The sequence below is a fragment of the Zonotrichia leucophrys genome, chromosome 3 (assembly GCF_028769735.1).
Source record: "Zonotrichia leucophrys gambelii isolate GWCS_2022_RI chromosome 3, RI_Zleu_2.0, whole genome shotgun sequence".
Taxonomy (NCBI): Eukaryota; Metazoa; Chordata; class Aves; order Passeriformes; family Passerellidae; genus Zonotrichia; species Zonotrichia leucophrys.
The window spans coordinates 102,152,528-102,178,913 of record NC_088172.1 but is presented as its reverse complement, the minus strand read 5'-3'; the positions used below and the strand labels follow the sequence as shown (position 1 = coordinate 102,178,913).

The 26,386-nt window shown below is 45.6% G+C and overlaps 1 protein-coding gene and 1 long non-coding RNA gene across 4 annotated transcripts in view; both read left to right on the top strand.

Annotated features, from left to right (window-relative positions):
* The window catches only part of LOC135446148 (uncharacterized), a 46,562-nt gene extending 41,867 nt beyond the window's left edge, over nucleotides 1–4,695 (top strand). The window contains exons 2-3 of the long non-coding RNA XR_010439676.1: nucleotides 1,216–1,275; nucleotides 4,640–4,695. This is a non-coding gene — a long non-coding RNA (uncharacterized LOC135446148). The remainder of the gene's footprint in view (nucleotides 1–1,215; nucleotides 1,276–4,639) is intronic.
* Nucleotides 4,696–5,313: 618 nt separating this feature from the next.
* RTN4 (reticulon 4) overlaps nucleotides 5,314–26,386 on the top strand; it is a 41,002-nt gene continuing 19,929 nt past the window's right edge. Inside the window, exons 1-3 of one of the 3 annotated variants that reach the window (XM_064709690.1) lie at nucleotides 5,314–5,855; nucleotides 20,207–20,263; nucleotides 21,035–23,467. In XM_064709690.1, the coding sequence (XP_064565760.1) occupies nucleotides 5,405–5,855; nucleotides 20,207–20,263; nucleotides 21,035–23,467 (2,941 nt within the window). In that variant the 5' untranslated portion in view covers nucleotides 5,314–5,404. The remainder of the gene's footprint in view (nucleotides 5,856–20,206; nucleotides 20,264–21,034; nucleotides 23,468–26,386) is intronic. The other 2 variants (XM_064709692.1, XM_064709693.1) reach the window with 2 other exon arrangements.

Genomic DNA, 26,386 nt, shown 5'->3' with positions numbered 1-26,386 from the left:
CTATAGCCCCAGGTCTTACACTGTTTGCATCTCTATCCTGGAATATCTTCAGTCGTTCTCACACCCCTCATCCTCCTCTTTGCTTTTGTCATCTGGGTAAATGACAGACAGGCAGGCTTGTAAAAACTACTTATGTATACACCAGAGGAATGGGGAACCACCAGGTTCTCCTGCTCCCTCTGCCCATCAGCTCTCTCTAATTTAGCCAACTGCTGGTTTCTACAAAACTATCAGGAGTTCAATATCCTTGAATCTTCTGCCACTGCCATGGTTAACTGAAATTGCCCAAAGAGTTCAAGAGCTGGGATATTTTATCTGGGGAAAGGTGAGGGAGGTAAAGGGCTTTAGTGTATGGCCAGCTGGATGTGATACTGAGAAAGCAGGGAAGTCATGTTGGACATTTCTTAGCTGTCCTATCTTTGTCTGACCCAGATAAAAGGAAGAGCTCCCTAAATACTCTAAGAAAGCAGCCTCAGTCCTGGTGGTGCTTTCCAAAGCTGCCCTACATTCCATCCCCAGAGGTCAGAAATGCTCTGTGGCCCCACCAGGCCCCAGCTGAAGGCTCCAGCTGCTGGAGCTGCCAAAGGCTTTTGCAGGGGACAGGTTGTTAAGAAGTGAGCAAAGTTCTGGAAAACAGCAGCTCTTCCTTTCAAATGTGAGTTCAGATCAATGTGCTGCTTCCTCTGCACACTTTGCCTGTGTAGTTAAGTTTTTAATTCCAATGGTGATGCCATCAGCCTTGCCTACAGTGATGGTGAAAATGTTGCCCCCATCAATCTGTTTGTTTTCTCCTTGGGTACATTTGGCAGCCCAGGGAATAACCCTGAATTTTGGTTACCAGGCTGTTTCTTTCCCAAGTGGGTCAATGGCAATGCTGAGAAAGAGGAAAAGTTGATCTCTAATACAAATTAGGTACACTTTTCCCTTTACAGAGCAAGCCAGCTTAAATTCCAATTTATTATAACTGTAATAAATCCCCAAGTTCTAAAAAAGCCTTAAAAAAATGTACATAAAATGCCATGATTTCAGAGTGCTCGTTCTTGCTGTTGTAAGTTCCAGTCAATGAGTGAGTGGCATCACTAGCTCAGTACCTGGAGCCAGAATGTGGAGGAGATTTAAAATAAAAATTAGGAGGGGGGAACATGAATTAGAAAAAGTAGTTAATACTATCTGGAACTCTTTGTTAATAATGGATTTTTTTTTTTTTGTGTCTAGGTACAATGGAACTGATGGTCCTTATGTTCCTCAAGAGTGAGAGGTATTATGGACAAACTGGTAAGTGAATAATTTAATTGTATTTCTTAAAAGTGTGAGGGGCTGACAAGTAGTAACATTAAACTTAATGTGGGGAATTACATGTATTCTGAGAATTAGAACATTCTGGGGGTGTCAGTAAGACATAAGATTAATGTATGGTCCTTTAAGTAAGACCTAAGTGGTTCTTTCCAAGAAAAAGAGTAATTAAAGTAAATTCCCATTACCAGTGGATTCCTGTGCAGCTTTAGTGAGGTGAGTTTTTCATGTCATAGTTTCATTTGCTGGAGAGCATTGCCATTGTTTTCTGACCAAATTCCCATTAGCACTGGATTCCTGTGCAGCTTAGTGAGGTGAGTTTTTCATGAGTCTCATTTGCTGGAGAGAGCACTGTCACTGTTTTGGTTCCCTTCAAATGTTATATATTTTATTGATGAACAAATGTGTCCTTTCTCACTGTTGTACCATCATTTTAATGGCACTCATCAGCTTTGGTCCCTCTGAATGACAGCTTACAGAGACCAAAAAGAAATTCCCTGGGTGCAGGAATTTAGAGCTACAGCTCATGGCAGCTTTTCACTGGTGGCACTTGGTGTCTTGTGGAGCTGTCCTGAAGCTGCTTGGTTGATGCAGGTGGATGGGCTCAGCCCCTGGCTGGCTGAAGGCAGTTCTGCAGGGCTGAATCAGAGTCTATTGATATGGGTAGTGGGACATTTACTGTAGAAATGGGTGGGTTTGATTCCAATCAAACAATTCCAGAATTAGAAGTGCCTAGAACACTAAAGAATATAACAGGTTAGAGAAGTTATCACCAAGAAAATGTTATTTATAGCAGAGGACAAGGAAGGCCCCATAGAAGATTCTGATAAAGCCCAGCCTGGCTCAGTTACCATCAAGAGATGGAAATCCCTTTGTTCTATTGTTTTCACACTTTCCCCCCTCCATATGCTGCATTTGTATTAATAAACTAAGCAGTGATTTTGTCACAATGTGTCATTGCTGATCTTGAAAAGAAGTACAGCAGGTGTTCAACTGAAGACAAACCTGTGAGGCAAATCTGCTTGATTCAGCACAGGCATAATCTGAAAACAAAGAATTGCAGAGTTTTATCCTTCAGAGATAAAGACATTATGTCTGAAACCTGGGAGATTGTCCTTAAAGCTTTAAAGGAGGGACAGAAATCCGGCCAACCTCGCAATTTTAAATCCATCCTTTAAAATCTCTGAGACCAAATGTGGGGTTATTCCTGTGGGATCCTGCTGTGCAGTGACAGTACTGCATTTGTGCTATCACCATTGTTATCTTAGCCCATGATCTGCTATCATGTTACCTCTGTGGGAGATAAAGCAGAAGGTGTGAGTGGACTGACACAACCACTGGCAGCACTGCTGTGCAAATTCAGAAACATCCCCACTGGGGTTTCTCTCATGGAATGCTTTCCTTCCTAACTCTGCTATAAGAAAACAGCTCATGAAAACGAAGTTTTGAGTAAAATAAATTGCTGAATATCTGCAAAATACTCCTACTTGTTGTCAATCTTCCTAGCAGATTTGTAAAATACTTTTCTAAAGAGCTAAAACCTGGCGTGTTTTGCAATAGTTTCAGTACTACAGAGCTCTGTTTTTCCCCTTGCTTGTTAATTTGGCTTGCTCAGGGAAAATGGAACTCCCTTCCTGTTTCCCCCCAAGACCTTTAGTCACTTCCTGTCTCTAAATAAAAACTCCTTTCATTTGTTCTTAATTGATTATAGATACTCTTCCAAGTATTCTGATAAAATCTGCCAAATTATATATAGATTTTTTTTCTTCTTGTAGATGACCAAAAATCCCCCTAGTTAAATATGTCAGCACTGTGTCTATACTCAGAATCTGACAATTTTTTAAAGGTACCTTGTTGCCTTAGGTTATATTATAATGGAATTTTAAAAATCCATTTTCTTGTTTAACCAAGAGATGCAAACCATAGATTTGCTGGTGAAATTATAAAGACCTTATTCAATCAAAGTATTTTATTTGCTATGCCTCCATTCTGCTGCTGCTGCAGCATCCTTTATATCACTGTAAAAGGGGCTGACTTGAAAAGATAAATGGATAATTTGTCCATGAATACCCAAAATCTTAGGGGCAAAGAATGGCATTTAAAGGCATCACAGGTTGTCAAGGGCTTATTCACATTACTCTCAATCAGAATTACAATGTTGCCCTCACTGTGTTCATAAAAATACTTTGCACATTTGTTTTGGTAATTTCTGGTAGTGATAGGAACATTCCTGAAAAAAAAAAATCTCATCTGGAATTTCCTGTGCCTGATCTGGGACTGGATTGGGTGCAGGGAAAAGCTGCTTGGAGGAGCAGGGGGAAGGGTGACAGCACAGCTTCTCCAGCGTTAGCTTTGGAAAGCAAGGGCTGGGCAAAATGCATTCTTATTAATTAAAATTCAGAGAAAATGTCAATTTAAAGGGAAAAGTGGTAAGAGAATATACCTTGGCCTTGAAAAAATTAGGACTGGAAGTTGGAAGGTCTCTTGTTATATGGGAGCTTCTCCTGCTCGGGGCTGGCAGGCACTGCTGGGTGGGACAGCCCGGGGAATGTCCATCCCTGATCCATTGCACCTTTCCTGGCATTTCCCTTGTGCCATGAGCGCTGCTTGTTTTCCTTGTCTCCTCCTGTCCCACTGAACTGGCAGCTGCGTGCTCTGAGTGTTTCCATGAACTAATCTCTTTATACAGGAGGATAAATCATCGGTGGGTTAAAAACCCATCATAATGTCGGAGTGGTGTTAAATATAGAATTATAAGGCCTTTTGGTCTTATTGAGGCAGCTGTGTGGGTGGAAATTGCATCCAAATAGAAGCTATTTTAGTTAAATTAAGTGTTGCCCTAAGGGCTTTGGCCAATGTTCCATCTCTGAGCAGAAAGCTGGAGACCACACCAGAGTCTAACACGAGGCAGGTGCCAAGTTTTCTTCTGCTCTCCCTCTCCTCTTTCCATTCCTTTTTTTCCCCCTTTGCTCTTTCCTTAAATTTCTTCTTCCCTTTTTGCTTTTTCCTTTCAGTTTTCCTCTTTCCTTCCTTTTTCCTTTAATTTTTTCCTATTTCCTTCCTTTTTCCCTCTTTCCTTTTTCCTTTTCCCCTTTTTCCCCTTTCCTCTTTCCTTTCCTCCTTTTTTCCCCTTTTCCTCTTTTTCTCTTCCCTTCTTTTTCTCCTTTCTCCTTTCATTTTTCTCCTTTCATTTTTCTTTTCCTTTCCATTCTTTCCCGCAGAAGTTGTACAATTTACATTCATACTGTAAAGAGATGAGATCTGTTCATGGGGCTGCCTTACACTAGCACGGGTGGTTAAACAGGTTTATCTCTTCTGACAATGTCTCCTCTCTGTTTTTTTTCAGGCACGGGAAGGTTTTTGCATCATGTTTTGGTTAAAACTTCCATTCCCATCGGAGGAAGGCGCTGGCTGACTCCGCTTCCCGCCCCAGGGGGATGGATGTGCCTGCGGTGATCGGCGCGGTGCCCAGGGAACGGGATCGGGACCGGGACGGCGCCTCACGGTTCCCCGACCCGCAGTGCGGCGGCGCCCGGGATGGCCCGGGATCCTTCGGTCACATCCAGGGTGAGAGAGGCCGGGCTGGGGCGGATCGGTGCCCTGCGCCATCCGGGAGCCCAGCCATCCCCTTCTCTTTCTGGAAATCGCTGAGGGTTCCTGGCCGCTGTTTAAAATAACAAAAAAAGAGAATGACACTACTCCAGCAGAGGAGAGCGGTGAATCACGCCGTGCGCTCCCGGGCTGTCTGTCGCGGGGGGATGGAGGGGCCCCGGGCCGTGCCCCGTCCCCTTTGCCGCCCCACCCGCGTTCTCCGCGCTGAACTTTACCCGACTTCTCAGCCCCTCTCCGCCAGCCCTCGGGCCCGCCCATCTGATGCATATTCATGAGGGCCCACGCCCAAGCCGGCCCTTCATTGGCTGCTCCTCGCCCTCTCCCGCTCCCATTGGCTGGGGCGGCCGCCGCTCCGGGCGCTGGGCGGGGCGGGCGCGCCCGCGCCTCCCGGGCGGTGACTCACAGGGCGTGGAGTGCGGGTCCCGCAGCGGCGGCGGCAGCGCAGCCCGCGCCTCCCCCCGCTCCCGCACTACTCATTGTTCCGCCCGCTCCAGGCACCATGGACGAGCTGGACCAGTCGCCCCTGGTCTCCTCCTCCTCCGGGCCAGCCCGGCCGCAGCAGCCACAGTTTAACTACCAGTTCGTGCTCGACGACGAGAAGGAGGAGGAGGAGGAGGAGGAAGAGGAAGACGAGGACGAAGACTTCGACGAGAAGCTGGAGGTGATGGAGAGGAAGCCTGCCGCGGCTCCCGCCGCAGCCCCGCAGGAGCGGCCGCCACAGCTGCTGGACCTCGGCGAACCCGCCGAGCCGCCCCGCCCCGCCGCTCCGGAGCCGCCGCAGCCCGACTGGAGCCCCCGGGGAGCTGTGTCCTCTTCCTCCTCCTCTGCCACGACGCCGTCCCCCGCGCAGGAGCAGGTCCCGGCCCCCGCCCGGCCCGCGCAGCCCCAGCCGCCCAAGCCCGAGCCTGCTGTTGTCCCCCGGAGCAGAGGGTCCTCCTCCGGCTCAGCTGGTGAGTGCTCCCGCCCCGGGCCCGGGGAGGGCGGCGGCCGGCCGGGGAAGCCTCCACCGAGCCGCTCCGGTCCTCGAGCCCCGGTGCCCCGCCGGGAGGTTCCCTTTGTCTGCCGGCCCTCGGCCGCCTCCTGCGGCACCGCTCCCTCCCCTCAGCCGCGCTCGGGCGCGGCCCCGCTCCCCGCGGCCCCGCCGCAGCTCGTGCTGGAGAAAGGGCTCCCCCTCCCCTTTTTTTCTTTTTTTCTTTTCGGTTTTTTTCATTATAATTTCTTCTCTTTCCCTCCTCCTCCCCTCTGTGTTATGCTAATGGCGGGAGGGGGAAGCGCCGCCCCGGCCGCCGCCTCGCACATGGGCCGCCCGGGGGCGAGGCCGCCGCCGCCGCCTGGCAACGGCCGCGTCGCGGCGGGAGCGGGGGGCGAGCCCGGGCTACCGGCCGAGGCCAGAGACAGCGGCCGTGTCCGGCAAACCGGCCGAGCCCCGCGGGGACGGCCCTGCCCGCGGTACCGGCCGAGTCCCGAGGGAGCGGCCGCGGCGTCCTCGCGGCTCCGGCAGCTTCTCTCCCGGCTCAGAGCTCTCCTCCCCTCGCCGCATTGTCCCAGGCACGGTTCCCCCCGGGCGGCCCGGCACTGCGGGTTTGGGCGTGGGAGAGCGGGGGAGGAGGGAAACATAAGATACTTGTAATCTTACTCATGTTTAACACAGCGCCTGGAGGGAGGGGCGAGGCGAGGGACTGCGGAGGCGCCGGCCCCTCCACCTGGCCGGCACGGCCCTGCGGCCGCAGCCTGCGTGGGGACGCCGCGCCCCGGCCGCGGACTGCGGGGCTGAGCCCCGAGAGGGAGCCGGTGACCCGGGGAGGAATGTGCGGTAGCACAAAGGGAGACCGGGCTGCTCGCTGCTCTAGGTGTGGCAGTCCTGGAGAGGAATGCCAGCCTCGCGTCCTGGATGGCCACGGCTGTCACCTGGGGCTGCTCCGAGGCGTCGCCCCGTAATGTGGGGGTTCGGCGGAGCACGGGGCTGTGGAGCGGAGGGCGTGTCACCCCCAACAATTGCTGGTGCTGCCCGATTGCCAGAGCCCTTCTCAGGTCTAATCCGGGAGCTGACCCGCATGACTAATGCCTTGCATGCGGATTGCGAGTGTGCTTTGGCTCCACTTCCCCTTAATTCAAAGTAAAAGCTGACTTGAGGCCACTAGAACAGTGAAAAGGGACGGATTCAAGCGCCTTGAGATCGTCACGGTGTGTGCTTATCTTCATTGCTGTTGCGGTGTTGGTATGTTGTAAAGATGCAAGATTTCAATGATAACTAAACACCACAGTATCAGGGGCCATGATACTCAAGATCTAATTAAAAAGGAGCATTTGGAACAATAATTTTTCAAAAGGCCTGTTAAAACCCGAATTTAGTTTTTTTTCAGGGGAAGTTTCACAATGCATTTTATTTGCATGTGTGATGGGACTTTATGGTTACTTGTGCTGTTGTCTTTCACGAAGCCTACTTTGTTTTGTTCTTCTGGGAGCTCTCTATGTAGCAATATGCCAAGGAGATGAATTTTTTTTTGTTTCCACCATTTGGAGGACAGATGATGACAAAAGCTTGCAACAGACTGAAGAGGAGGGATTCTATATGATGGATGAACAGAATTTTTCCTAGGCGTGTTCTCTGAGTGGAGCTCTGGGTGGTTTAAACAGAACTGAATGGAAGAAATAGGATCTACCAATTCATGTTGCTTTAAAAAGGAGGGATGAAAGCATGTTTTCTGGAAGTGATTTGGTTTTTGTTCCCTCTCTGACCTCTGAAGGATAAGGCAAAAAGAGCACAGTAATTCCTGAAATAGTTCTGTGTTAGAGACCTAACTGTGAGAATTGCGTAGTACAGCTGAGAAGTGGCATCAAGGAGTTATTTTAATTTGTCAGTGATGATTAATTTAGGGCTCTGAAGTAAGGACTGGCATCTGGGGGAGGCCTGGTTTCCAAAGACAAGGTGTTGTAACACAATGCTCATCTAATGATGAGTTGAAATATTAGAAGCTCTGTACTTGAAACTCCTGGATGAGAGCAAATGATGTTGATAAAAGCATTGCCAGGTTATCTCAGAGTACTTTGGCCTTCTCAGATGCAGGAGCACTTAGTTCCATCATGTTAAATATCCATTTAAACATCAAATATTTGTTAGTTTTGCGTTTAGCAGTGGGTGTTAAATCCGTCTGGGTCAAGATTTTTGGCTTGGTTTCAAATGAGTTCACTCTCAGTCATGCTGGAGACTTGCAAAATGAATTTGCTGCCTGCAACTGCTGGCGGGGTGGCTGTGGCAGGGAAGCCACGTGGCCCTGTGGTTTGCTCTCTGCAGAATTGTTGTTTCACTTACTTTGAGCTCTGCTGTTTGAATTTTAGGCCTAACTGAAGAATTGCAATTCACAGTCTAGAAATTTTGGAAAAAAACCCCTTCATATTTGAAATCTAATGCTTTCATTTATGAGGATTTGAGGCAAATAACTTTGAAATTCTGTTTGAATTTTAGGCCTAACTGAAGAATTGTGATTCACAGTCTAGAAATTCTGAAAAAAAAAACCTCTTCATATTTGAAATCTAATGCTTTCATTTATGAGGATTTGAGGCAAATAACTTTGAAATTCTGTTTCCAGGAGGAGGAGAGTCTGGCCTGTAGCAGAGGATAGTAGGGCTTCTTTTATCTGCAACAATTGGCCATGGTGCTGCCTTTTGGCAGTGGAACAATAGCAAAAATGTATTGCCTGCTTGATGGCCCCTTGAAATGGATTTTATGTGTATATGGAGGTGTTTTTTCAAAAGAAAACCTTTGTAATTGCTTTTAGTTACACACTTAAGAGTATTCAGTATCATTGTGACATAATTATATATAATGCTAGTCTCTGACAGGGTAAGAGCAGCCTACCCTCTGAAGAGCTAATGTAAATATTTGCAGGAGGAGAAAACAAGCAGGAGCTCTGCACTCAAACTTGGGTTCTCCTGAATGATTTCTGGGGTTTTTGTACTTGCTGTTTTGTGAGTAACAGAAACTACAGTTCTGGTGAGATTACTGCTTAAATCTTCTGATTACCTGAATTTCCATAGGGTACAAAACAAAAAGTCAGAGGTAGTTTTACATGGTCAAAGTAAAACCCCTTTTTTTGGCTGGCTGCCCACAGTAAGAATAACCATGTACTATGATGATAGATACCACTTTGCCTCTTCAAGCCCCAGATTCTGCAGCAAACGGAGGCTCATAGATCACTTTTCTGGAGGAGACTGGTGTGTTTGGAGTCAAGCTGCACTTAGCAGAAGGCTGAACATGAAATCCACCAGACTGGCCCTAGGCCAGCATGCAGAGAGAATAAAGATGTTTCCTCACTTGTCTGCTGCCTTCAGCTGACCTGGGTTAAATACATATGCAAACGTTGTGGAGGGCCAGTTTATTAATTAGTCTAGCTTTTCCACGTGATTATGTAGGATTTTTCCTTGAATTGATCCACGCTGAGGAGAGGTGTCAGGAAGCTTTGGCAGCCCGTGTCGTGCCGAGGTCAGCAGAGCTGCCTGGGGCTGTCCCTGGCCAGGCTGAGCCCGGCTGCAGGAGGTGCTGAATAAATGCAGATCTGTGCTTGTTCTGCTCAGCCCAGTGAGAACCTCTTACCCTGCTCATGCTGCCTTTGTGTTTGATCCAAATTCTAAAGCAGCATATCTGCTCCTCAGATTTCTTTCTGTCGTGCTGCTGTGTCTGCATGGATTCCTCCAGAGGAGTTGTGTGCATTGTAAGCACAGGATGCAGCATGACTTGGAAAAAACAGAGCTGTCCTTGGATGCTGTCACTGCTGACTTTCATTTGCACCCTTCTTTTATTGAAATATGTACCCACTGATCTTCAGTGTTTCTCTGAGGTGCAAGACATTTTCTCTTCCCAAGGATAGTCAGCAAAGCTCGAAGGGAGGTGTTCATAACCTGGGTTATCTAACTTAGAATGTGATTAAAAAAAAAATCAGCAATTAGACTGCTATAGTAAACCTTCATTTTCACATTTCATGTTCCCATCTTGGTGAGTTCAACAAAGGATCATTTTATTTATTCAGTTTTATTCACTGTCATGTGCAGTGTGTAGCACTGGGGCCTGCCTGTGGAACTGAGCTGGTGGAAGAGTTTCAGAAGCCAAGCAGCCCTGACCTCTGTGAGCAGGGGTGTGTGCAAGGACAGTCCTGCCCAGCTGGGTGTGTTTGCCGTGTGTGTGTCCCTGGACTCACTTTCCAGGATAAAACCACACAGCTTCCACCTACCCTGTAATGATGCAGCCCTCTGGGAAGTTTTGAATTGCACTGGGAGTTTTCCTCTTGGAGATGAAATCCTCCAAACCACAGTTTAGGAGGCAGTGAAGAGCTGCTGTTTGTTTGCCCTCCTTGCCCTCCTCCCAGCCTGTGCTTAGGGAAGTTTCCAGCATGGCTGTGGAGTGGCCACTGCCTTGTTGCATCACCCCTGGTGGCCACAGAGCCTCTTTCTTATCTCCCAGATAACCACAAACAGCACACCTGTGGAAGCTGAGAGGAATGTTCAGGATTCCCAGTCAGAGGATTTCTCAGAGTTGCTGGGAAAGCAGATGTTGTGTTCATTTTGCTTCCTCTGGTGCCCAGGATTTTGGAGAGCACTCAGTCCAAGAGCCTGGCTGCTTACAAGGAGCCATTTGGGCATCAGTTTTCTTACCCCTGGAGCCCAGTTCCCATCCTGCTGGAATTCTGGGCGGCTCTGGTGGTGGCCACACAGTTCTGAGGGGATTTTGAGGCTTTTTGCCTGTTTCCATGTCCATTCTGCCACACCCACACCATTCTGCTTGATGGCTCTGCTGTGATCCTGCCCTTTGTGTGCTGGGAAGGAACAGAGGGTGGGTAACCTTCAACTGGAGCTCTTGGTGTGCTGGAGTTAATTTCTTTATTTTCTGTTAATATTTTGACAAAAGCTTCTTCTTTTTATTTGTGCTGGCAGGTTTCTATAGTAACTCTGAAACTCAGATAGAAAAATTAGCAAAGCATAGTTTGGTCTGAAAATGTCCTTTGGGTACTAGTTTGGAGGCAAGGAAACAGTTCTTGGGTTTTTATTGGCTAGAAAATGGAAAGCAACTTGGAGCTTGCAGGTAAATTATCTTAAGATATTCAGAAATGCTTATACATGAAGTAGGAGGAAAATTGTGTAACTCTCAAGCTGCTTTAGAAATGAAAGGCAAAAAAAGAGCTATTATTGCCAAGTAAAAATAGTGAACTGTGAGACCTCAGTAGAAAAGTAATGTTTTAATGCAGTTTTAAAAAAATTTCTTTGTTTATGATCTAAAATAGAAATGGCTCCTGTGTATGCTTTGGAAACACTGCATATTTCCTACTTATTCTGCAGCCTCTGTTTTTAGGGCAGTACAGGACAGCCAGAACTGAGATCCTGCTCTCCAGGCAGATGACATGCTTGGTGGATGGCTTTTCTAATTGGCCTTTCCTTCAATAAGAACTATTACAACAGCAATAAAATAATGGCCTTATTAATATTCACAAGGTCTGAGAAAATCAAATTATCTCAGTAGAATGTTTTTTATCTTTCAAATGGAAATAATCAATCTGCTGCTGACTGTAGCTGTCAAAATATGAAGATTTTAAGTTAGGTTAGATATTATGTTTTTAAATTACTGATTTTCCCCATGATTTTAATGGGTTTGTTTCAATTTGTTGCTTTCTGATGGATAAAGAAAAATACTTTCAGTTTTATCTCCTTTCTCAGTGTAGAAGTGTTGGGAATACCAGTTTAACCTCCGTGGTTTTGCTGGGAGACTGGCTTTGTGTCTGAGATACTCCCAGCTTCTCCTGGCAGCTTTTTAATGAGCAGGGCAATCATGCCATCAGCTCCATCAGCTAGGGAGAATATGTTAGTTAGGATGTCTTAAATGAGACACAAGTCTGAGATAAATATAAACTTTCCTGTTGCCAGTTAAAATGTTCTCAGTCTGTCAAAATCCTGCTGCTTCTCCAGCCAGCACTGGTTGGTGACAGTTTTCCTTGAACCCTGCTCTCGCCTTTTCTGACAGGAGAGAAAATTCCTTCATGCCTGTCTCTGTGTGCCCCCTGTGCGTGGCAGGAGAGCAGTGCCAAGGAAAACAGGCAGGGAGATGGGTGAGGCCTTGCAGGGCAGCCTGGGGCTCTGAGCAGGGGAACAAGGGAGGAGAAAAATGGCACTGGGGGCACAGGGGCTCCTTCTGTGGGGGCTTCAGCCAGGGCTGCTCAGAGATGGAGGTAAAGGGCTTTAAGCCCAAGGCTTCTTTTAAAGATCACACTGATAGATAAGAAAATTGGAGTTTCCTTGTGTATTCTGTTTTAAATGACAAAAAATTGAAATTATTGGGCAAAACGCATATTGGCCAAAATCTACTGTTGATACCTGATCCCCTCAGGATCTCAGGAGAACACCAAGCCTCTGAATCTTCACATTGCTTTTCCCCTTTAATCAAAAGATATTCTACAGATACTGATGGCTGCACCATATTCTTGATCTCTATATCTCATCCATCAGACATGTTGTGCATTTATGCACCTTTTTTTTTCAATTTTGCAGACTGTAAGCACTTATATCAGAGATGGAGTTAAAGGGCTTTAAATCCAAGGCTTCCTTTAAAGATCACACTGATAGATAAGAAAATTGGGGGTTCCCTGTGTGTTCTAAATGACAAAAAATTGAAGTGGTTGGGCAAAACCTGTATTGACCAAATCTACTGTAGTGCTGTTGTTACCTGATCCCTTGGGAGTCAGTAGAACATCAACACTGAATCTTCACATTGCTTTTCCCCTTTAATTAAAAGATATTCTACAGATACTGATGGCTGCACCATATTCTTGATCTCTGTATCTCATCCATCAGACATGTTATGCACCTTTTTTTTAATTTTGCAGACTCTAAGCTCTTGTCAGCTCTTGCCATCTCATCATCTCAGAGATGGATTTAAAATGCTTTAAACCCAAGGCTTCCTTTAAAGATCACACTGATAGATATGAAAATTGGAGTTTCCTTGTGTATTGTTTTAAATGACAAAAAATTGAAATTATCGGGCAAAACGCATATTGACCAAAATCTACTGTAGTGCTGTTGATACCTGATCCCTTGGGAGTCAGGAGAACATCAAGCCTCTGAATCTTCACATTGCTGTTCCCCTTTACCAAAATATACTCTACAGATACTGATGGCTACACTGAGTCCATGTTCTTGCTCTATATCTCATCCATCAGACATCTTATGCTCCATTTTTTTTATTTTGCAGACTGTAAGCACTTGTATCAGAGATGAGTTAAAAGTGCTTTAAATCCAAGGCTTCCTTTAAAGATCACACTGATAGATAAGAAAATTGGAGTTTCCTTGTGTATTCTGTTTTAAATGACAAAAAATTGAAATTATTGGGCAAAACGCATATTGGCCAAAATCTACTGTTGATACCTGATCCCCTCGGGTTCTCAGGAGAACATCAAGACTCTGAATCTTCACATTGCTTTTCCCTTTTAATCAAAAAATATTGTACAGATACTGATGGCTACACTGAGTCCATGTTCTTGCTCTATATCTCATCCATCAGACATCTTATGCTCCATTTTTTTATTTTGCAGACTGTAAGCTCTCGTGTCAGAGGCTTGTCACACAAGGTAATGTGTTGGGAAGAGATGCCAAAAGAAATCAGTAGCATCTCATCTCTATTCTTTAAAGATTATTTTAGCTAATAAATACATTCTTCTGCAATGATAAGGTTGCTCATCTAAATACTGCTTAATTTGTTTAATTGTGGGGAAAGCAGGGAAAAACCCATCTGTACAAATCAGTGAAAGGGAATCTTATGATTGGTATAATCTCTAAAATTAAATTGGATAATGTCTGCATAATGATAGGATTTGCATGGCTCTTTAGACCTCCTGCCTTTGAATAAGTTCTGATGTAATTACTTTATTTTTCTGCTTTGTGGCACTGCCGGAACTCAAATTTCTTTTTGTTATTTCAACTTGTGGTTAAAGTGTCTGGGTCTTAAAAAAGAGTTACTTAGTTTTCAGAGGAATTATCTAGGTTTTTTTGGTTACAAGTGTTGCCAAAGACTGAGTACTTGGCTAGATTGTTTCTTTCTGCTTCTTTTTAATCAAACACATTGAAACAGTATAAATTGATGTCTGTAAATGCTGAATCTGGGAATGCTCATGTTTTACATGATTCTGAATTAAGGTTTTGCTTTGCTATTATTTGATTTATTTATTAAATATAGCTGTGAGTGTGAAGTTTGTATTTCAGGCCATCAGAGAGGGGCTGTGGACAGTTGGGGTTAATTGTGGCCACCTGACTCCAGTAAAGGAGGCTTTGCCCACCTCCTGATGCTAACTTGGGTAACAAAGCAGAATTTCTGTGCTTGGAGCTGGTGCCTTGCAGGGGGAGGGTACAGCCAAGGTGTGTGGTACTGAGCTGTGCCATTTCCTCGTCCCTGAGCTTTGGGAGAACAGAGCAGCAGCAGAACAGTTTTCTCTTTGTTCCTGAGAGGGTTTCACCTCCTCGTGGTGAGTTCCTGTGGATTGCTGGGCAGGGAAAAGTATGTGCATCCTGTTTGTGGGAATTCTGGCTGCTCTTGGTGTGAGAGGAGTGAAAAGTTTCTTTGGAGCTGAGCTGGGAGACTTTTTTTCTCTGTTTGTTTAGTTTTGCTAACAAAAGATGTCTGATAAAATCCTGTCCCTGCTGTGAGGGGATGAGGGGGGACACTCAGTGGATGAGGGACTTTTAGCAGAAAGTGGCATTAGAGAGCCACTCCCTGAAATGCTTTGGGTTCCGTCCCTGGCGTTACTGACCTGAATGGTTACAAGAGTGAGGTGAGAATGGTGGCTGTGACTGAGGTGGCCTTTTAGGAACACCGTGGTGGTGAGTTCTAAATGGGAATTGTGACAGAGCCAGGATGAATGTCCCTCCCTTGTGTCCCTCTGTCCATGCTTTGGTTGGCACTTGGGTGTTGCAGGGGAGTGGAATTGCCTTTCTTTCCACTAAATAGCTGCTCCAAAGGAGAAGAAATGCCCACAGCTCACCTCTGTCCCGGTGCTTTACAGGGACAGCTTGCCTCAAGTGGAGCTATTTTAAAAGAGGAGGAGCTGTGAAATTGGACCGTGTAAAAATGATATTGAGAAAAAACTTACATAAACCAGTTTGATTATGGATTTCTGCTTAGACAACAAGAAAATGTGATTTGCTGGAGACCTGTTTGCAGAAACAGACTGTTTGAAATGCTGGTTTGAACTTGTTTTCTTCATGCACTTCAAATGGTGCAGCCCAACTCTCCCTGCAGGTGCTGCATGATTCCACTTTGCAGTAATTGCCATGCAGGGCTGGAATGACCTACAGCTGCGTTTGTTAATGATCAAAGCTCTGCTTCCTTTTGTGATCCCAGCTGTGATGCCCTCAGGGTGTCCAAAATGGAGCTCCATTTTCCCCTCTAAACCTTCAACAACTCCCATCTTCTGTAGCAGCTTGCACACTTTCCTCCCAAGTTTTCCAAATAGTTTCCTAAACTGGAAACTTTTCTTTAAAAACTTAGACTTGGAACTAAAAAGAGCCAAATGAGCAAAGCTAATGATTTGCTGTGACTCTGCAGCCTGATCTAATGATGCGAAAAGTTGCTATTAATAGTTAATGTTCTTCATTTTGAATGGTTTAAATATTTGGTGAAATCCCGTATTTAGAACAATCACATCATAACAGGAGATGATTTAAATGGAGTTTGTGTAGGCAGCTACTTTTCTCAGGAAATTCTTGTGAAGTTGTGTGCCCTTGTTTTGTACTGCAGTAGGAAATTAGGCATCTGAGAACTTGAAATAATTAACTTTTAAATGGCCACATGTGTTGCTAAACAGCTTGAGCTAGAAATGCTGCTGGGGCAGCCTCCACTGTGGGCACATGAGCAACTTGGTTTGCATTGAAGGAACAATTTCTCTTTCATATCTGCCCTGGAGGGCTTGCTGCAAATGGAACTTTTCCACGACTTGTGAGTCATGTCACAGATGCCATTCCTCGGAGTATTAATTTCCCCCTGTTTTCCTTTATTGTTAAATATTTATGTTAACAGGAGAGGCCTTTCACAACGTCCCACTGTGGGAGGTCTGGAAGGTAAAAGCAGTCCCTAGCCTGTTAGTTTGAGATCTTACTCATTTCCTAGGCTTGCAAAGGTGAAATGGACTCTCAGACTCCATTTTTGCTCATTTTGTTTTAAGACTAGCAGGCGTTTTCCAGCAATCTACTCCAGGAAGTGCTTTTGGAGCTGTGGAGGCTGAAAGTGCCAGCGAGCAGGCTCCTGCAGGCTCCTGGCCAGGCTGAGCTGGGCAGCAGGTGAGGCTGGCTCGCTGTTCCTGTGGCTTCTGGCTGTTCCAGGGCTGAGCTCACACACAAATGCAGCAGAACAACGAAGCTGTGTGAGCACAGTGCTGCTGCTGCTGACTGGAAGGAGGCACCTGGAGCACAGGGAAGGGTCCTTCCCTTACACAAATCCAGTGAGGAGGGACAGGAATTGTTCTGCCTCACTCCTTATTTTCTCTCTGAACTCCTCTGCTTTCCTTTGGCAAGTATGTTTCTTGAGAAGGAAAAAGGCTCTTTTCTCATAAATTGCTTTTCTTGGAATTGTCAGTTTACTTACTTAATTTTAAACATTTTTTCTCTGGACATATTTGCACATAACTTTAAATTTGTTAGTTGTGTGAGAAATCTCCATTTATTTCTCTACTTTTTATCTGAGATTTTGGTATTTAAATGTTAAGTTTTGTGCTGGTAATGTCAGCATCTTGTAACAGCATCAGCAGTTAGTGGGAAATCAGCAAAAATGAAAATGAGGGTTTAAAATTGCATGTCTTTGTCACGCTGGTGTCAGGTTCTTTATTTTTAAACAACACTGAAATCTGATTCTCATTGAAGGACGTTGTGTTTTAGCTGAAATCATAATGCAGTTTTAAAATATGACACTTCATGCTAATGAAAGAAGCAACAGGGCTATTTGTGGGTGATTTGTTTTTTGGTTTTGGGGTTTTTTTAGGGAATATTTAATTTGCATAAATCCAAGGTAAAATTTACAGAATGTTTCTGGTTAAAACCAAGGCAGGCAGTCAGGCTGAGTCTCTAAAGTTCTCTTTAAGAGCCATCAGTTGGAGTGCTTCAGTAACTCATATAAAGTGGCACCACTCATAAATAAGAGGTCAGCCTCTCTCTTGGCTGCAATGCTGAAAGCACTTTACTAACTTGCACCATTATGAATTTTTGGCTGAAAAACTTCGAGTAAGAACTCTTTTCATGGGGATTGTGTTCATTCTGAGGTCTCATTCTTCTGTGTTTCATGTAACAAAATCTGTCTTCTGTTGGAAGTGTTAACTGAGCAGTTCATCTTACTGAAGGAGTTTTAGTTAGGATTTGTAAAAAGTTATGATTTGTAAGAAGATCACTTAGATTTTTTTCTGTATGTATTTGGGTGAAGTTTTTTGTAGTGAAACTCACTTTGTGTGTCAGTTAAGGTGTTTTGAATATTTACTTCTCCTTGACAATATTGTTGCTCAGAGCTTGATGTGTTCAGAAGTTTTTTTACTTGGTTCTGTTGTGTTGCTTGTTTGGGTGTGTTTGGTTTTTTTTGTCACCTAATTTCTGCCATTGAGATGCAAATAGGAGAAGCCACGGCTGGTGATGGATCCTAGAAGTGTCCTACTTACCCACAGAGCTGTGTTCTGAGAGGTTTCTACCTGCACATGGGAGGTGGGGATGCTCCAGCAGTGTCACTGCTGGGAACAGTCCCTTTCACCGTGTCACTTCAATTGCCCTCTGCAGAGAGCTGTGCTTCAGTCAGCACCGAGCCTGAGGGGAACTTGTCCTGCTCCATTTTCCCTGCTTGCCTGGAGGTGTCACACAGGCCCCACAAGGGCAGCAAAGATCCCTTCTATCTTTTTCCTTTGAGCAGGAAAAATGCCTTTGTGATGTGGGTGGAGGGAGGGTGGGTGGTTCTCCTTGGCTGGTTAGGAAACACTGCTTTTATGTAATCTCTTTTCACACTCCAGCCATGTGTGGAAAATAAAGTTTGGGTGTGGACATAATATCTTGCCATTAAGAGAACCTGGGAATTCAGTGGCTGGCATAGGGATTTTATGGGACTGTGTTGGGTAAATGGAAGCCACACCTCAGGAGGAATTTTTGCCTTGTGCTGTCTTAAGAAAACACTGAAAAATGAGAGCCCCTGCTCTTAAACCCAGTGCCCTTCCCCAGAAACTGAAACCTCTGTCTTGGGAAAGTGTTCAAAAGTTTTTAAATGTGGAATTTTTGGTAGAGATTGCAGCTGGCCTTTGGACAGGAAGGGAGCAGCACCTTTCAGGGATGACTTGTGTGTTTTCCCCTTCACCTCCTTGCCCCTCAGTGGACTCTGCTATGTTTGTTTGCCCTTCCTCCTGCATTTCCAGCACCTCCTCTCCACTGCCTTGGTGTTGGTTTCCTTGGAAGTCCCTTTTCTGTTGGCCTGCCTGGGTTTCTGGTCACAATCTGGTCCCATCAGGTCCATCCTGCTTTTTCTGCTGCCCCAAAGCACAGACCCCTTCCAGTACACCTGGGATGGTGTGCAGGAGGCCGAGTGTGGTTTCAGCAAAGCTGAGGGCTGAGGAGCAGTCTCTGCTCATGGAAAGGATCCTGGTGAGCCAGGGAGCCGAGAGCTGCTGGAACAAAGGGCCTGCAGTGAGGGGCACTGGGTGTAGCAGGGCTGTGGCTCTGTGTCACGTCCCCAGCAGTTGTCCTCCAGTGAGCTTTTTGTCCTTTAAAGCTTTGCCACCATTGAGCTGTGACACTGCTTTAATGGGCTCTAAATTTGGAATTGAGGTTTCTCTCTATATGGTCCTTAATCGAAAAATGTAATTTTTAGAAAAGTGAGTAGAAATGCCTTTGGCCCAGCAGGAATTGAGGACCCTTCTGAATACCAAGGCCTACACTCAGCTTGATTTCTTCCTCTGTTTTCTGTTGTCTTCTGGTGATATTTATAATCCACAAAATACAGCAAGAGATAAATGTTCTGTGAAACAAACCCAATGACTGCATAGTGTACAGGAAATGCAGGTTGTGAGGAGACTGGATTTTTGGAACATTGCTGTTGGGATTAACTTGAATGAGCCAGACAGGTCATGAATGTCTGCAAGTGGCATCACTTCTGCACAAGTCATGGTTTAGTGCCAAAACACAGCTTAGCTTAATGCCCTGCCTGACTGGTTATTATGTATGTGCTGCTGCAACTACCATATTTCTCACCTCTTGCCTTTCATCTTTTAAAATAAACTGTTTCTATTATTCTTTGCTTTTAATAATAATAAAAAAAACCAAGCCAAAAATATCCCCACCTATTTTTCAGTACTTGATTTTGTCCAGGCACATAGCAAAATTAAAGATTGTTGGTGTCTGTACTGAGAATAAAAATCTAAGTGCTTTAATATAGTTTTTTCTCCACTAATGCAATTGATGTCAATTGTAAATATTCTTTACCAGCCTCAATGTGAAAACTTTATGCACTTTTCAGAATGAAATAAATTTGCCTAAGTGGTGGTATTTTCACATCAATGTGAAGCCAACAGGCCATGATGGACCTGGGAAAAACGCTGCTGGCACAGAAATGCAGAGAAGGGATGGTTTTGCTTTGCCTGTTTCCTCATGATGGCTGATCCTGCAGCCTTGAGTGGAAACTGGAGAACTGGATTTGTCTTGGGAGATACTGGGCTCAAAGCAAACTCAACAAAGCCAAATACACTCTTTGAATCATGCCAAAAAAGGCTTTAAAATAACAGCTTCCTCTGGGGTCTGTATAACACCAAAAGGAAAAGAGTGAAGCCATAAAGCAGGCATGGCCCAGAATGGCTGTGCCTGAGCAGTGCTGTGTTCGTGGGGTGTTTCAGAGCTTGCTTTAGTCACTGACCTTTCACCAGTGTCTGCTGGAGTTTGTTGGGGCTGCTCTCACACAAGTGTGGGGGTGTGGGGAGACCTTGGGTGGGGAGAGCTGAGTGAGTGTGCCCCTGGCAGCTGGCAGTGCCCAGTGCTGTGCCAGGGAATGGAAATAAGAGTAGCTGCCAAGGAGTGTCTCACCCTGTGCTTGGTCACTGGCTTGGAGGGTGGAGATCCCTCAGTAACGATCCCATTGTGAATGGGGAAATCGGGGTGTGGGCTCTCCCAAGTCACCTGGCTCTGCTGATGGTGCTCCCTGGTTCTCTTGGGTGTTGGCTGCTGATCTCTTGGGTTTGCTGGGAACTCACTCCCTGGGTGCTTTCTCCCCTCTTCACCCTGGCATTCCTTCTGCTGAGGTTATTTGTTTGTTTTTCAGATGAGACCCTTTTTGCTCTTCCTGCTACACCTGCGCCTCTGATGCACTCCTCTGCAGGCAAGTTCTTTCTGCTCCCCTTTGTCTGAGTACCTCCTGCCTTCCTGACCTCATTAACCCTTTCCCACTAGTCTGCTTCTACTAAAAGTCAGCATGGGTCCAAGAATAGCCTCTGTCACATTTTTCAGTTTGGACTTTTTGGTTGATCTATTTCAGATTTTAATATTCATTCATTTGTTTATGTGGTAAACTGTTTCATAAACAAGAATTCAGCCATCTGTGAATTCTTGGACCCTTGATGTAGGAGAGAAGTTGGTACTGTTAACAGGTTAATACATCAGAGCATAGCTGCTTTACTGATTTAGCAGAAAGATTTAATCTATAGTAACTTTCTGCAGTATTTTAAAGAAGTAAAATTTGCACCTGTAGTATTGGTTTAGTGGTTTTTATTAAGTATACCATCCACAAATTTTAAAAAAGACTTTGCTGGCACACGTTTGTGCAATATGTTTATGCCCAAGCATCCACACACCCCCTGTCTCTGTCTGCCCTTGCCACCCTCCTGTTCTGGCTTTGTTAATATTGCCCCTGTACTTGTCTGGCATCTTCAGCTTTACTGAGACCTTTGCACTGCATAAAGTTGCTGCTTCTTGAGCCTCTCTGCTAGAAGTGAAGTAGCTTTAAGTGATAGTGTGTATTAATGGCTCATAGTGTCCACGTAGAGCTTGAAGGAGCCTTTTAGTAGCTAAAATCATGTGAACCTGTTGAAAGTTTGCACTGACTTTGAGAGCACTTGCATTCTCTAACTTTCCTTTCTATCCACGGTCACAGAAAGAGTTATGGACTTGCAGGAGCAGCCAGGTAGCACTAAGGCGCTGGGGCAAGAGGATTTCACTGCAGTCCCGCGTGATCCTGCTCCTTCTCTTCCCTCCTTCTCTCCTCTCTCAGCTGATCCCTTTAAAGAGCACGCAGCCTTTGGCACCATCTCAGATGGGTTCCCTGCAACAGGCACTTACAAAGAGAGCTCCAGTGAGGTTTATAAAGAACCTGTGAAAAATGCCACAAACCCCTTTCTTGCAGAGGGAAATGATAAAGACATTTCTGAGATGAAATACTCGCAATCCCCATTTGCTAAAGAAGCAGCAGCCATTTTATCTCCAGCTAAAGAAAAAGCACAGCTAGAGGGCCCTGAAGAATTACCTAACCTGGAGAAAACACCTGCAGAGCAGCTGAAAATGTCTCCAGAATCTCCCCAAGATATATTTGAAAGAAACGAGGAAGATCTCTTCTATAACAAAGACAAGTACAGAGGAGGTGGTGATCATGCTGAAAAAGGGCTGCTGAAAGAAGACCCTCTTAAGAGGGAAGAATATGCAGACTTCAAACCTTATGAGCCAATATGGGAAGTCAAAGGTGCTAGTCATGGACTGAGCAGCATGAGAGAGGATGTTGGAAAGAAGATAGATGCCAAGCTGGAGAGCAGTTTGGATGACAAGTATGGCGTGGGTAAGCTGACTGTGCAGAAGGATTATGAAAGAGACAGTGAAGGCAGTGCTGAAGAGCCCTCCTTCCCAAGCACCCCAGAAGCTGTAAAAGAACCTTACATCACTTGTACTAAATTTGACTCTTCTCCAAGTCCTGGTGGTAACAAAGGCAAATCTCTTTCTCCACTAGAGGAAGGCATTTCAGAAAATAGAACCGACGATGAGAAAAAAATTGCAGAGCTGAAAGCTCAGACGGGCCCAGAGCAAGGTGATTTTGCTGCTGGAGCAGGTGGGCAGGAAGGGCAGGGAGCTGAGCCTGCCAAAGCACAGGGGGTCCCACCAGCGTCACCCGACAGCGCCACAAACATGCCCGAGGGTCTCACTCCTGACCTGGTGCAGGAGGCCTACGAGATGCACGATGCAGCCTGCACAAAGCTGGCTTATGAAACCAAGATTGACTTGGTGCAAACCTCAGAGGCAGCGCAGGAGACTCTGAAACCCGCGGCACAAATCTGCCCCTCCTTCGAAGGCTCAGAGGCCGCTCCATCGCCCATACTGCCTGATATTGTTATGGAAGCACCGCTGGGCACCGGCACTGCTGCGGCAGAGGCATCTGCTGTGCAGCTGGAAGCTTCCCCACTAGAAACATTCATGCCCACTGCCAAGTATGAGAATGTAAAAGAGGCTGAGAAACCTCCTGTATACCAAGAGGCAGTGAAGGTACCACTGACACAGGCCCAGGAAGCAAAGGAGACCTTGGCATTTAAGCAACCTGATGATGAGAGCAGCAGCACTCCTGAAGATCTGGAGACTCCTTATATATCTATTGCATGTGACTTAATTAAGGGAACAAAGGTCTCTGGTGAATCTCCTTCTCCATCTTTCACAGAGTATTCCAAGACACCGGTAACAGAAAGCATTTCTCAGGATGTGCCTGAAGACAAGGAACTAGATGGAACCCCATCTCCACAGTTTGGAAAAGCTGGCCTGTTTAATAGCCAAATGATATCTGACTTTGCTGAGGAAGCAAGTGAAGATCCATCTCTCCTTTTAAAAAGTAAATCCACTGAGAGTATTGAAACTGATGAGGAACAGGAGGAGGAAGGACTGGTGGATTCAGTAGCTGCCACGGGCAAGCCTTATCTAGAGTCATTCCAACCCGAGCTGGACTCTTCCAAAATTGTTGCTGCTCCACCATCTGAGCCAATACCTGCAAAAATAGCCAAGGCAGATAAGATTCCTCTTCAAATGGAAGAGCTGGATGCTTTGGCTTATTCAGCTGATGTATCTGTTGCTATGGAACCAAAAACAGGAGATGACAAAGCTCTCTCACCCATGGAGTCTTCCCCAGTCTCAGTGGAAGAAGACTTTGTGATGTTAGGTCATCCTAAAGCTGTTCCTGAGTTTGAGACAGAGGCCACTGACCGAGAAACAATGCACAAAGATGAAGGTGAAGACATCAGTAAGGTGATGCAGGGTGAGAAGCAGCTGCCTTGCCCAGAGCTGCCCTGTGATCTCTCTGTGAAGAATGTAGAAGTAAAAGCTGAGGAAGATAGCAATGCCTTGAAAAAGTCTTTGGAGGCTGTGGACAGAGAAGTGCCTGAAGTATCCACCATGTCCTTACCAGCCACAGATACCTCACCTTTATCTGCTGAAAAAGAGATAGTCAGTGTAGTAAAACCAGGAGCTCTTGAGAAGGAAGCTGAGAAAGAAGCTGCTTCTGTTAAAGAAAAGAAAAAACCTACTGCTGTATTTTCAGCAAAGCTGAATAAGTCTTCAGGTAATCAGTGTATGCTGTCTTGCAGTTTGCTGATCTGCATAATTCTTTAGCTAAACTTAAGCATGCCTTGACTTATTCTTTTTAAATCACTTTCTGTAAACTTCTCTGTAGGCCAAGGGTAACAGAAAATGTCACTGCCTGCACTTGTACCTTTTTCATATTCTGATTGCTTTAGTACCTTTTTTTCTGTTTATCAGGGATGGACTCAGCATCTCCAGGTTTCTCCTCCAGCTCTGCAGCTCATGGTCTGTGGATGCAGGAATAGGTGACTGCCCACTGCAGGCCCCTCCATGGCTGTCCCCAGGCTGGGCACGGGGTGGCCTCCCAAACTCTGCATCTGGGATGCTTGTGCACATGATTTGAAGAGGCATTTCTTCCTTTTCATTAACAGTTCAGACATCAGAGTGTAAAACTCAGGAAAATACCCCTGCTGCTCCTGTATGTGCCTGGAATCTGGAAAAGAGTCTGTGCGTGTCCAGCCTGTGGTTTAAACAAAGGGTGAACATGAGGGAGCTTAGTATGCAGGTTACTGAAAAAGTGGTCATTAAGAAGTTGAGTGTTCTGCAAACACTAAAACTGGTTTCTGTACAGCACAGGTATTAATCTCTGTTTATCTTTTCAGGTCGACTTCCACTTCAGTGTAGTTAATTTTTCTTACAGTAATGTGCAGTTATAGTAGCAGGAAGTTGTAACCTTTTCTCTAAACTGAGCACCTCACGAATTCCCAGCTTTTTGTAGACTAGAGGAGTACTTTGCTTTTTGATATTGCAGCACTCTGCTGCTACTTAAGCTTTGACCAGAAGCAATCACACCAAAAAAACACCTACTGCAGAAAGCACAGTGCTCTAAATAGAAAAGCAGGAGCTAGTTTGACTCAGCAGCAGTACTGTATTTATGCAGTAGCTGCAGCCTACAGCTCATAAAATAGGATTACAGAATACCCTGAGTTGGAAGGGAACAGCAGGTGCATGTCGAAGTGAACATCAGTGTTGGTGCCATTGAAATTAATTTGGAAAATAAGGTAGAAAATGTATTTTTTTATATTTACCTTTGTCATGTCTTCTGTCTCTCCTCCTCTCTATCTACAGGTAAGGCAGAAAGGAGAGAGTTTTGCTTTTTCCTTCATTGATAATCTGCACTGTTAAAACTCTTGGTGTGTCTGTGTGTTCTGTGAAGGCTCCTCAGGCTTCCAGCAGACAGAACTGTCCAGAGAGCAGCTGTATGTCTTGGGCTTCATGTCAAGGGGTTAATTGCTTGGAGCTCAGACTACTTTAAAAACAAGCCAAAGCAAAACACTGCACTTAATAGAAAAGCATTTGTGTTAGTTGTTTTAAAGGGAGCCCTTTGGAAGGGTCTTTAGTCATGGCGTAGATGCAGCAGGCTGGGGGTGGCAGCCCCTCCCTGTGGCTCTGAGGTGACACAGCTGCTGCTGTCCCATCTGTGGGAGCTGCACAGAGCCAGGTGCCAGAGCAGAGAGGGTTTGAGCAGTGCCATTGCTCTGCCACCATGGCCAGTGCAGGGACAGGGCCCAGCTCTGGCAGTGTGCTGGGAGCTGCAGCCCCTCACTATTGTTGTGCTCACTCTGGAGAGCAGCTGCACTTTGCATTTCTGACAGGCTGGCTTGTTTGGCGTAAAGCAAAAAATTTTCTTCCCAGAGGAACATTTGCTTAAAGCTAAATAGATGAGAATACTGACTCAAAAATGGGCCTTTTTTTTCTGGATTTTTCTCCACACTCCATTGTGTTGCAAAATACAGAACTGGACTTCTGAGACAAGCCACAAACAACATCAGTTGTCTGCTTTGAATACCACACTGGCTAGGCACAATTTCAGAGTATCATTGAAGAGCTAACAAGGAGGGATTGTTCATCACAAGGCCAAGTGCATTTGTGCATGTGTTTGGCCTTCTGAGTCTACCTTTGTTCTTTGGGTTTTTTTTTTCCCTGCCCATCAGTGGAACTGAAATAGATTTCACTGTGTCTTAAGACTTGTGGAATTCAGCTGGTGTGATGGTGTGACTGATGCTTGTTAAAGCTTTAATCTGAGCTGTCTTACTGGTGCACTTAAATCCATGGTTGTGGAATGCTTACTTAACAGTGCTATTTTTTGGAAGCTAACCTAAATGCCAGTGTGTTGTAACTTCCCACAGCCCCAGTGGGCTGTGGGGAGCTAACAGGGATTCTAAAAAGGTTGCAGATACTTTTTTAACTTATCCAGTTCACTGAAGCAAATGTAAAGCTTTGAAGAGTACCCTGGGTAGAAGGAGGTTTGTTAAATGGTGCCTGGCACACCCTTGGGTAACCTGGACAGATTTAAGAAACACACAAAAGCAAAAAACCCAAGCCCAAACAAATTCAGAACTGTATGTAACAACTGGAACAATTTAAAGGGCCAACAACCCCTGCAACACCAGCAATCTCTGCTGTCTTGAATGCAGTGATTTTTTTTTTCTCCCCAAGTTTGTATTTCTCAGTAGCTGTTGTATTTGGCTTTGAGCAAACCGCCTCGCTTCTCTGTGCCCCTCCCCAGCCCTCAAATTCGCATTCCTGAGCTCCATCAGAGCAGTGCCTGCTAAGCTGGGAGCCCCGAGGGCAGTTCCTGGGGTTCAGGTGCTGCTGCCCAGTCCTGCAGGAGGTGTGAGCACCAGGCAGGGCAGCCATGGAGCAGGGCCAGCCTGGGCACAGGGCTCTGATGCCATCTAGTGTTTGTCACCGCGGTGGGACCTCAGCGCCTGCCGGACGGCAGGGATCCATCCACCTTTGGAGAAATTCCCAGCTCCTGAAATGAGTTGGAGAGGTGAAAGCTGAATATCCACATTCCATATCCCAGCCTTTCTTCTCATACAGATCAATAATCCTCCCCAAGCCCATGCTTTCCACAAACCTGCTTTTGATTGATGGGATGTGGAGGTTTTTATAT